Here is a 12,177-nt window from a genome sequence, read left to right on the forward strand (position 1 = left end):
TAGTCAAAAGCCAGTCCAAAGATTCAAGGTTCCAGGGTTCCAAGGGTTCAAGTGACAGGTCAGGATACCGAAAATCCACAAACCTGGGGGGAAAACCAGCAGCATCTACCACCAAAATAAGACAAATTCTTTTCTCCCGAAGATCAGTACCAAGGCTTGCTCCTTATATCCAGAAACACCCAGCTGCAACCTATCTCTTGCATTCCTCCACCCTTAATTGCTTTCACCCATGAACTCTTACTTACGGATTACTCAACCCTTTAGAACTAAGACTTATATTAACCCTTCCATCACCAACTGCTAGGCCTGCCACCACCAACCACCATCAACTGCACAACATGATACATGACATGCAGTGCCTTTAAATCTCACCTCACTTCTGCCTCACCCTCGGAATGTGATAGATAGATAGATAGATAGATAGATAGATAGATAGATAGATAGATGATATTAGCTGTCCCCTGCCATGCGTTGCTGTGGCCCAGTCTGGTGATCTGGAAAATAAAGTAATGAGAAAGTGTTGGTTTCTAATATATGCAGTTTTCTTTCTGCTTGTGGGTAAACAGTATTTCTTGTTGTTTCTTTGTCAGTGTTGATGTGGAGAGTGTCTGGTTTGCCTACTCTGGAATATGCAACATATCATAGTCCTTCTTTAAGGGTCTCTTTCAAATCTATGATACTATATCTGTGTGTGTGAGAGAGAATCATATCTATATTTATGACTGGATGGCTCTTTGTCAGGAGGGCTCTGATTACATTTTCTTGCCTTGGTGAAGAGAGTTGGGCTGGATGGCCTTAAGTATTTTCTGTTGGTCATGGGGGTTCTGTGTGGGAAGTTTGCCCCATTTCTGTCGTTTGTGGGTTTCAGAACGCTCTTTAATTGTAGTGAACTATAAATCCCAGTAACTACAAATCCCAAAATGTCAAGGTCTATTTCTCCCAAACTCCATCTGTGTTCATATTTAGGCATATGGAATTTTTGTGTCAAGTTTGGTCCAGATCCATCATTGTTTGAGTCCACAGTGCTCTCTGGATGTAGGTGAACTACAACTCCCAAACTCAATGTCAATGCCCACCAAACCCTTCCAGTGTGTTCTGTTGGTCATGGGAGCCCTGTATGCTAAGTTTGGCCCAATTCCATCACTGGTGAAGTTCAGAATGCTCTTTGATTGTAGGTAAACTATAAATCCCAGCAACGACAATTCCCAAATGACAAAAGCCATTTTTTTTGAGTGGGGAACATAAATTGGAGTGTTAGGTGCCTTGTGTCCAAATTTGGTGTCAATTCCCCCAGTGGTTTTTGAGTTCTGATGGTAGCACAAACGAACATTACATTTTTATTTATATAGATATATATATATAGTCCCTACTTTGTGGATTTTCACTTTTTGCGGGTGGTCCTGGAACATAACACCTGCAATAAGTGAGGGAACACTGTACAGTGTGAGCTATGTCTGCATTCCAAGGCCTTCCAGGATCTTACAGACACAGAGGCTGAATGGCTATCACTCAGGAGGGGTTGGGTTGTGTCTTCCTGCATGGCAGAATGGGGTTGACTGGATGTCCCTTGTGGTGTCTTCTTTCTCTATGATTTTAGGAGTGAGTTGCTTTGGAAAAGTAACTTCTGAAGCACTGATCTTTGTTTTCTTTCTCTGTCCACCAGGCCCCTTACGTCAACCGCGTGTTCCTCCACGAAGGCTGGCCGCTCTGCCTCCATGAGAAAGTGGTGGTCCATTTGGGTCCCTTGAACCCGCTCCTCTTGCGCCCCGGAGACTTCTACCTCCAAGCAGAGCCCTCTGGGGATCAGTCGGCCTGCCTTTCCCTGAAATGTCTCTCCAGGGACCTGACCTCGGTGCAGAAAATCCCCATCTCGGAAGCCTCCTGCCCTTTGCTCTTCACCCAGGAATGGCTGGAGGAGGTCAACCAGGACTTGGACCAGCCAGCGCTACATACTTGCATGGTGGCCACTGGAAATGGCATCGTCCCTGTGCCCTGGAGCAAAATTGTGACGCCAGAATTCGTCCAATTGCCCAAAAGCAAAGAACAAGAGGTCACCTCAGACTACTTGGAGACCTCTTCCTCGCTGAAAGGTGGCAATGACCGAAGCCCGAGGTCAACCAAAGGCAAGTATCCAGGCCTTATCAAGGTGGAGCAAGGGACATGGAAACAATCAAATGTATTCCTCCTGCCGAGTCTTTGCGATATCATAAGTGAGAATTTGGAAGGAGAGTACGTCAACCTCTTGGGCTTTTCAGAAGAGAAGAAGACAGATTCTTCCTCTCCGGCCAAGTCAACGGCATCTAGAGCTCACCAAGAGGTTACTGGAGAAGAATCACCTGGGATGGAAAAAGGACTTATGAATGGGGTTGCGGAGGAAATATGGAGCTGTGTGAAGGGTCCTGACTCAGAGGAGGGTCCTTGCACTCCTTGTTTGAGGAGGAAACTGAACCAAGACCCCAAAGTCCATGAGCCCAAATGCCGGTATCGGGAATCCTATGTGGCCGCCCTCAAGAACCCAGTCAGCTTCAGCTCAGGGTTGATGGAAGCAATCTTGGAAGAGATAGACACAACACAACAAGCTCCAGAGATTGTGGACACTATGTCTCCCAGAGAGTTGATTTCCAGAATCTCCTTGGAGCGTCCAAACAAGGAAAGCAAAGTTGAGGAGGTTCCCAAACAAAAGCCCTTGAAAGTCCTGAAGTCCCCTCCAGAAGGTCCTGCACCAGGCAATCGATTCTCATTCTTAAAAGGATACCGGCATCCTGTTCTTCCTTCTCCTCCAACTTCTCCGGAGAAAATTGGGAAGGGGCAGGAAGGGCCTCGGAAAAGGAATGTTTGCTCTCCGAAAGCAACCCGAGGAAAGCCGGCTTCTTCAGGGAAAGGTAATCCCTCAACTATGCATTTAGGAATTATTATTGATGTTGTTGTTATATATTCTTATAATATACTAGCTGTACCCGCCACGTGTTGCTATGGCCAACCTTCCCTCTTTCTCTCCTTTCCCTCCTTCCTTCCCGTCTTTCCTTCTCTTCTTCCTTCCTTCTCTATCTCTTTCCTTCCTTCCCCTTTTCGTTCTCTTCTGCTGTCTCTGTTTTCTTCCTTCTCTTTCCTTCTCTCCCTCTTTCTCTACATCTTCCCCCTTTCCTTCCCTCTTTCCTTCCTTCTTTCCCTTTTTTCTTTCCTTCTCTCCTTCCTTCCTTCTCTAACTTTCCTTCCTTCCCCCCTTTTTTCCCTTCCTCTTTCTCTCCTTCCTTCCTTCTCTACTTCTTTCCTTCCTTCTCTCTTTGCTTCCATGCTTCCTTTCCTTCTTTCTTTCCCTCCCTCCCTCTTTCTTTCTTTCTTTCTTTCTTTCTTTCTTTCTTTCTTTCTTTCTTTCTTTCTTTCTTTCTTTCTCCCCTCCCCCCTTTTTTTCTTTTTTCTGTATTGTCATTTAGCTTTTCGTCATTTAGCTTTTTGGGGCTTTTTAAGTAGCTTCTGCTGTGTTTTTATGAATGAAGGACATAGGTTGGGTTGTTAGGTGTATGCTGTCCAAATTTGCTGTCAGTTTGTCCAGTCATCTTTGAGTTCTGTTAATCCCACAAACGAACATTACATTTTTATTTATATAGATTCTATTATATCTACCTTAACACGAGGAAGAACTCCTTGACTGTAAGAACTGTTGTTCAACAGTGGAACTCTCCACCTCGGAGTCTGGTGGAAGCTCCTTCTTTGGAGACTTTTAAGCAGAGTTTGGATGGCCATCTGTTGGGAGGGCTTTAATGGTGCTTTTCCTCCAGGGCAGAATGGGATCGGACTGGATGGCCCATGCAATCTCTTCCAACTCTAGGATTATATTACATTATAATATCCTGTTTTCAGGGTTGTTGTAGGTCTTTTCGGGCTATATGGCCATGGTCTAGAGCAGGAGTCCTCAAACCTTTTAAACAGAGGGCCAGGTCATAGTCCCTCAAACTGTTGGAGGGCCAGATTATAATTTGAAAAAAACATGAATTAATTCCTATACACACTGCACATATCTTATTTGTAGTGCAAAAAACACTTCAAAACAATACAATAATTAAAATGAAGAACAATCTTAACAAATATAAACTTATTAGTATTTCAATGGGAAGTGTGGGCCTGCTTTTGGCTGATGAGATAGGATTGTTGTTGTTGTTGTTGTTGTTGTTGTTGTTGTTGTTGTGTGCTCTTGAGTCATTATAGACTTAGATTGACCCTGAGCGAGGGCCGGGTAAATGACCTTGGAGGGCCGCATCCGGCCCCCGGGCCTTAGTTTGAGGACCCCTGGTCTAGAGGCATTCTCTCCTGACGTTTCGTCTGCATCTATGGCAAGCATCCTCAGAGGTTGTGAGGTCTGTTAGAAGTAGGAAAATGGGTTTATATATCTGTGGAATGACCAGGGTGGGACAAAGGACTCTGGTTGCTGGAGCTAGGTGTGAATGTTTCACCTGACCACCTTGATTAGCATATAATGGCCTGACAGTGCCTGGAGCAAACTTTTGTTGAGAGGTGATTAGATGTAATTTTAGAGTTTTTTAATACTGGTAGCCAGATTTTGTTCATTTTCATGGTTTCCTGCTTTCCTCTCTTGAACGAGACTCAAAGTAGTCTCTTTCCCTGCGCTCCTCCTCCCGACGCCTGGGGATGTGTGTGTCTTTCACTGCACCGTCACCCCTCTCCCCACTGACATTTGGGCAGAGGTCAGGGGCATCCCTGTCGTCAGAAGATCGCTGTCAGCCTCGCTATCCACGCCAGTTAGATCCAGTTCAAGTGCTGTAGCCAATACCTCTGGGAGGCTCATTCCCAGGACCAGTTTCTAGCAGGTCCTCTGACCCCTCCATAGACAGAGTGCTCTCACCGTACAAATACAGACAGTACGGGACAAGCATAAAAGGAGAACTGTCTTAATGTCAGAACCTGGAAGCTCTTAGAACAAAACTACGCTCTGTGCTGTCGCACGCTGGGCCTGTGAATAAGACTGTAAACAGGACATAAATTCTGTGTGTCCAACGGGACACCGGGGCTGCCTCAGATTAAAGGCCTTTGGATTTCCTTAAACAGAGTCTTTAGATTGCTTAAAGGTTCAACAAAGTTCTTTATTAATGAAAACAAACAGGTAATTTCAGGCTTTCTTAACACTCTATTGGCTCTCTCTCAATCTTGTCCACAGGGAACAGGTACTATCTTCGTAACTGTAACTAATGGGGAAATCCTTAACTTCTAATCTGGGCAGTCTGTCTTTGCCTCTGATGGCGTGGAGCCCCTGCACCCGGTACCAACTGCTTCTGGCTTCCGCGAGTGACCCTTACCAAGCAGAGTTTGTAGGCTTCCAGGGGAAAAGGAATTCAGGTTTCGGTGATGGCTGGCTGAAGTCCTTCAGCAAAGGAACTGTAGGGCTGTATAACCCTGGTCAAGCTGTGGGCTGTATATCTCCCCAGCCAAGCCGTAGAAGACGAAGCTTTCTACAGGAGCTCTTGGTATTATGTCCCGCTTGAAAGGCTTCTCTGTGTGGACCGAACCCAAACTGGCTCCTATTCCCTCCAAAACCCAAAAAGGGGGTGGGACCAGGGAACCTAACTATAATTGACAGGTGGCTTGCCCTATGATTGCAGTCAAAAGAAGCCACCTATCTGCAGAGTCCCTGAAACTCAGGACTACAACAAACATTTAATGCAAAGCAAACAAAATTGGAGCTCCTGGTACAGCTGTACCTGCACACGCTCAAAAGGACAATCTTTGGATACAGCTTTATTCCTTCTTATCACAGCCATGTTGGAGCTCAGCCTGTGATTGTGTTTCAGGATCAGGGTGTCAATGAGGTTCAAGATGAGTTTCAAGATGGCAATGGTTTGGTCAGGGATATGGATGCAGAAAATGACCAGGAGATCCTTGTAGTTTCCCAGGAGAATCTCCCTGAGGGGCGTGGGGATGGTAGTGTGCTTGAATTGCTACCAGAGGGTTCCCATGAGAAATAACAGAACGTTATCTCAGCACCTGCAGAAATTAATGAGCAAGTAGATAACGAGCCAAGAGATAGGTGAGAAGAGATAGGTGAGAAGAGATTAGCCAAAACAGGAGGGCTGAACAGTGGCTTCGCCGATCGGCCCGGCTCCGACAGAAAACAATAATAAAATCTCAATTAAAGAGAAACCAGTTTCTGACCGCTAGTAACGAGGCAATAAAAGTCTCAGCTTTGGGATGTGTAGTCAGATGAAGCATAGTTTAGAATCACGCCAAGTTCTTGTCCTCGTTTCATGGAAGCTCTGCTTTGAAGATTCATGTTAAGATATTTCTTGTGTCATGGTTTTTGATTCCTGGATTTATTGATTACTCATCCAAGCCATGAATCAATGTATTCCTGTTTTTCTGGATTATATTAGAGAAGTGTGGACTTTGCTTTATGGACTTGGCTGAACTTTAGCTTGGATTAATTTGCTTCTGCTTATCTTCTCACCTAATTGGATTTGCCTATTCTTTTTAAGTGCTTTTTATTTAGATGCTTTTTACTTATCTATATATATAAAAATGTTCTCTGCGTAATGAGTACCCTAAAAACAAAAGAACCAATGAACGAAATCACACCAAATTTGGCAACAAAATGTCTCACAACACAAAATTATGATTTTTGTCATTTGGGAGTTGTAGTTGCTGGGATTTATAGTTCACCTATAAGCCAAGAGCATTCTGAACTCCACCAACAATGGAATTGAACCAAACTTGTCACACAGAACTCCCATGACCAACAGAAAATACTGGAAGGGTTTGGTGGGCATTGACCTTGAGTTTGGGAGTTGTAGTTCACCTCCATCTAGAGAGCACTGTGGACTCAAACAATGTTGGATCTGGACCAAACTTGGCACAAGCATTCAATATGCTCAAATATGAACACAAATGGAGTTTGAGGGAAATAGACCTTGACATTTGGGAGTTGTAGTCGCTGGGATTCACAGTTCACCTACAATCAAAGAGCATTCTGAACCTCACGAATGACAGAATTGGAGCAAACTTCCCACACAGAACCCCCATGACCAACAGAAAACACTTAAGGCCATCCAATCCAACTCCCTTCACCAGGGCAAGAAAACATAATCAAAGCCCTCCTGACAGAGAGCCACCCAGCCATAAATATAGATAGATGTGATTCACACACACACACAGTATCATAGATTTGAAAGGGACACTTAAAGAAGGACAATGGTATCTTGTATGTTCCAGGGTGGGCAAACCAGACACTCTCCACATCAACACGGACAAAGAAGGAGCAAGAAATACTGTTTACCCACAAGCAGAAAGACATTACTTATATTAGAAATCAATATTTCCTAATTACTTTATTTTCCATATCAATAGACTGGGCCACAGCAACGCGTGGCAGGGGACAGCTAGTCTTCAATAAAAAGATTGTTTTTCTATTCAACATGTGGTGTTTAAAATGAGAGGATTTTTCCTGTCCTAGAATCATAGAATCAAAGAGTTGGAAGAGACCTCATGGGCCATCCAGTCCAACCCCATTCTGCCAAGAAGCAGGAATATTGCATTCAAATCACCCCTGACAGATGGCCATCCAGCCTCTGTTTGAAAGCTTCCAAAGAAGGAGCCTCCACCACACTCCGGGGCAGAGAGTTCCACTGCTGAACGGCTCTCACAGTCAGGAAGTTCTTCCTCGTGTTCAGATGGAATCTCCTCTCTTGTAGTTTGAAGCCATTGTTCTGCGTCCTAGTCTCCAGGGAAGCAGAAAGGAAGCTTGCTCCCTCCTCCCTGTGGCTTCCTCTCACATATTTATACATGGCTATCATCATGTCTCCTCTCAGCCTTCTCTTCTTCAGGCTAAACATGCCCAGTTCCCTAAGCCGCTCCTCATAGGGCTTGTTCTCCAGACCCTTGATCATTTTAGTCGCCCTCCTCTGGACACATTCCAGCTTGTCAATATCTCTCTTGAATTGTGGTGCCCAGAACTGGACACAATATTCCAGATGTGGTCTAACCAAAGCAGAATAGAGCATGGGGAGCATTACTTCCTTAGATCTAGATCTAGATCTAGATTACTTCCTTAGATCTAGATCTAGATCCTGGAGTGCAACAAGCCAAGAGAAAGACAGATCTAAAGGTTTCCCGCCAACCCCAACCCTGTATATCATTCCCATCCCATCCCTCTCTACTGCCCACATTCCATTCCCATCCTGACATAGGTAGCCGCACCATACCTTCTCTCACTTTTCAATTTTCCCTCCCTCTCTCCAGGTACCAACCAGACTGATGCCATATTTCGAGAGCAACCATCACCAAAAACGAAAGAAGGCATCACAGCCAGTGTTTCTAGCACCGATTCCTTGCTCAAAGAGCTGCAACCTCCAGGATCTGGCCCTTGGGATCCTGTCCGCTGGGAGTCGCTGAATCCGGAGCTTTTGTCTTCTGGACTGGTGTGTTTGCCAGGTATTGTGAGCAGAGATTAATATCTGGAGATCTAGAGTGCATCTACACCGCAGAATGAATGTAGTTCGATTCCGCTTTAACCCCCATGACTGTTGGATCCTGGGAACTGTAATTTGACAGGGAAAGCTCAAGACCTTGTAAAACTGGAACTCCCAGGTGGCGTCAAACTGCATTAATTCTAGTGTAGATGTGCGCTAAGAAACGAATGTTTTTTTTTTAAATAGAAGAGGTTTCAACATTGGAGGATTTTGAACAGTGATTGGATGGCCACCTTACCTTTCCACACTGGAAAGAGGTTGACTAAATGGTCTTTTCAACCTGTGACTTTGTAAAACAATTATTATTTTGTTGTCGTCTCAGGGCAACCAGTCAATTGTATTACATTTCTAACAGAACAAAACAAACAAACAGACAAAACGCAAAATTTGCAAGTTTGGTAGTTGATTAAATGTCCTTTGACCAGTATCTGGCCACTTGGAGTGCTTCTGGTGTTGCCGCAAGAAGGTCCTCTATTGTGCATGTGGCAGGGCTCAGGTTGCATTGCAGCAGGTGGTCAGTGGTTTGCTCTTCTCCACACTCGCATGTCGAGGATTCCACTTTGTGGCCCCATTTCTGAAGGTTGGCTCTGCATCTCGTGCTGCCCGAGCGCAGTCTGTTCAGCGCCTTCCAAGTCGCCCAGTCCTCTGTGTGCCCAGGGGGGAGTCTTTCATTTGGTATCAGCCATTGACTGAGGTTCTGGGTTTGAGCCTGCCACTTTTGGACTCTCGCTTGCTGAGGTGTTCCAGCGAGTGTCTCTGTAGATCTTAGAAAACTATTTCTAGATTTAAGTCGTTGACATGCTGGCTGATACCCAAACAGGGGATGAGCTGGAGATGTCTCTGCCTTGGTCCTTTCACTATTGGCTGCTACTTCCCGGCGGATATCAGGTGGTGCAATACCGGCTAAACTGTGTAATTTCTCCAGTGGTGTAGGGCGCAGACACCCCGTGATAATGCGGCATGTCTCATTAAGAGCCACATCCACTGTTTTAGTGTGGTGAGATGTGTTCCACACTGGGCATGCATACTCAGCAGCAGAGTAGCATAGCAGAAGGGCGGATGTCTTCACTGTATCTGGTTGTGATCCCCAGGTTGTGCCAGTCAGCTTTCGTATGATATTGTTTTTATTTATTTATTTGTTTATTTATTTGCTATATTTGTATACCGCCGTTTCTCAGCCTAACCGGCGACTCAACGCGGTTTACAACATAATATAACAATCAACAGTATACAGTTAAAAGCATAAAAACATAAACACAATTCATACATCAATACCAATCCAGTTCAACTCTTAACTAAAAACGTGATCCAGTTCGACGTCATTTGCCAGTCCTTTAGTCAATTACCATTCGTTGCACTGGGTTAACCAAATGCCTGCTTGAACATCCAGGTCTTCAATCTTCTTCGAAATACCATCAATGAGGGGGCTGATCTTACCTCCAAGGGCAGGGCGTTCCATAGCCGCGGGGCCATGGAACGCCCTGCCCTTTTTAGCACCCACTTTTTGCTTGATGTTCAGGCAATGCTTCTTGTAGGTCAGGGCACGGTCCAGAGTGACTCCCAGATATTTGGGTGCGCTGCAATGCTCCAGCCAGAAGGCGTGGAGGCTGCTAAGACGACTGAGCAATGACCCCTCACAAACTAATACCCATGCCAACATAAAGGCAGATCAGATAGCACACCAACTCTTGAAGAATGGGATACCCAACCTTGCTATCAAAGTAGGAAAGAAACCAGTACAATAATACCAATTGTGGAATTCCCATTCATTTCAATACAGGCCTGAAAATTCCCTCGGGATGCAAGAGCCCATCCTGTCCAAGTATTGCAAATATAATAATAATAATAATAATAATAATAATAATAATAATTGTTATTTGCAAAAGGCCACCTTACTGGGATCTGCATTCATTATTCGCTGATACATCAACAGTCCTAGACGCAGCCCATCTCTTCTTAATTTAAAGAGGAATGGCAGCCTTTTTGGCTTTGCTTCGCTTGCGCTGAAAATGAAACTGACTTCCAAGCATTGCAAAACTCAAATGAAAAAGTATTGGGTGAGTTTTCATTCTTGAGTTTTTGCATGGGTGCCCTCCTGTGTTTCTTATATCTGTTTGTATATACAAAACTTACAAATTAGATATGACTTAGGATTTAAAAACAAAAATTTGAACATCCCTATTGGCTAAAGGTGTCCCCTTGCCTCCTTTTTCCTTTCTGGGCTGCAGGGAGCACCGATAAGGCAGGAAGGCCCATGATCCACATCAGGAGTGGCCCAGAGTGGAGCGCATCCTGGTGCTCAGCCGCGGAAGTCCTGCGCCTCCTCCTCTACCTTTTCTCCTTGTCCAGGTGAGTCACAAACCTATCTCCAAAACTAGAAGAATGTTAGATCAGTTGAAACATTCACACCTAGCTCCAGCAGACAAGAGTCCTTTGTCCCACCCCGGTCATTCCACAGATATATAAACCCTTTTTCCTAGTTCCAACAGACCTCACTACCTCTGAGGATGCCTGCCATAGATGCAGGCAAAACGTCAGGAGAGAATGCTTCTAGAACATGGCCATATAGCCCAAAAAAACCTACAACAACCCAATGTTAGATCCGACTTTAAAAAGACTTCCAAATGAGCAAACACACAAATATGAATCCCACGTTCTTGCATTATATGATTATAGCAGCGGGAATACTTTATGTGCAAAGTGGAGAAAAAACATAAAGCAACACTATGTAACACAATTGTGGTTCCTGTGTTATAAATGTCATTTCCTAATTGGTTCTATCACAAAAAAACATAGGAAAGGAGGAAACCATGAAAATGAACTAAATCTGGCTACCAGTATTTAAAAAACTCAAAAATTACAACAGCAAAACAACAGAGAGGAAACAATCAGGAACTTCCAATCACCTCTCAACAAAAGATTGCCCCAGGCACTGCCAGGCCATCAAATGCTAATCAAGGTGGTCAGTTGAAACATTCACCCCTAGCTCCAGCAGACAAGAGTCCTTTGTCCCACCTTGGTCTTTCCACAGATATATAAACCCTTTTTACTAGTTCCAACAGACCTCACTACCTCTGAGGATGCTTCCCATAGATGCAGGCAAAACGTCAGAAGAGAATGCCTCTAGAACATGGCCATATAGCCCGAAAAAACCCACAAGAAGCTAGTGATTCCAGCCATGAAAGCCTTCAACAATACAGAGGTTATTGAACTTTCCAGTTTCATGAGGGTATGCTTGAATTCTGGCCACCGGGGGAGCTGTCACTTCACCGTCCGTTTGTGACACTGATGGAGTACTTCCTAATTCTTTGCATGCTTGTTGGAGATTTTTATGGCGTCATAAATTAATTAAATTAGCCTCCCCACATAAGCGGTACCTAAATTTCCTACTTGACCGATGCAACTGTCTTTTGGGTTGCAAAGATCGACAGCGAGCTACACAATGGTCGGAAGCTCACTCTGACCCAGGCTAGCTTCGAACTCATGACTTTCGGTCAGTATTGATCTAATGCAGCTCAACAGTCCCGGTGCAATAAATAAATAGCATTACAAAACACAATCACCAGGTATCTAAACTAATATGTATGTATGTATGTTTGTATGTATGTTTATAAACATACATCTGCATATACACGCACACGCACACATTTAGAAGCATGCAACAGGTTAATGTCACAATAGAATTCAACTTGTACAAGTATTA

General features: G+C 44.4%; 1 protein-coding gene across 1 annotated transcript in view; it reads left to right on the plus strand.

Moving 5' to 3' along the window:
- Positions 1-12,177, plus strand: part of KIAA1755 (KIAA1755 ortholog) — a 78,133-nt gene that overhangs the window by 22,783 nt on the left and 43,173 nt on the right. Inside the window, exons 3-5 of the mRNA XM_067468294.1 lie at positions 1,664-2,882; positions 8,245-8,436; positions 10,703-10,823. Coding sequence (XP_067324395.1) covers positions 1,664-2,882; positions 8,245-8,436; positions 10,703-10,823 — 1,532 coding nt within the window. The remainder of the gene's footprint in view (positions 1-1,663; positions 2,883-8,244; positions 8,437-10,702; positions 10,824-12,177) is intronic.

Source organism: Anolis sagrei, chromosome 4, assembly GCF_037176765.1.
Source record: "Anolis sagrei isolate rAnoSag1 chromosome 4, rAnoSag1.mat, whole genome shotgun sequence".
NCBI classification, from domain to species: domain Eukaryota; kingdom Metazoa; phylum Chordata; class Lepidosauria; order Squamata; family Dactyloidae; genus Anolis; species Anolis sagrei.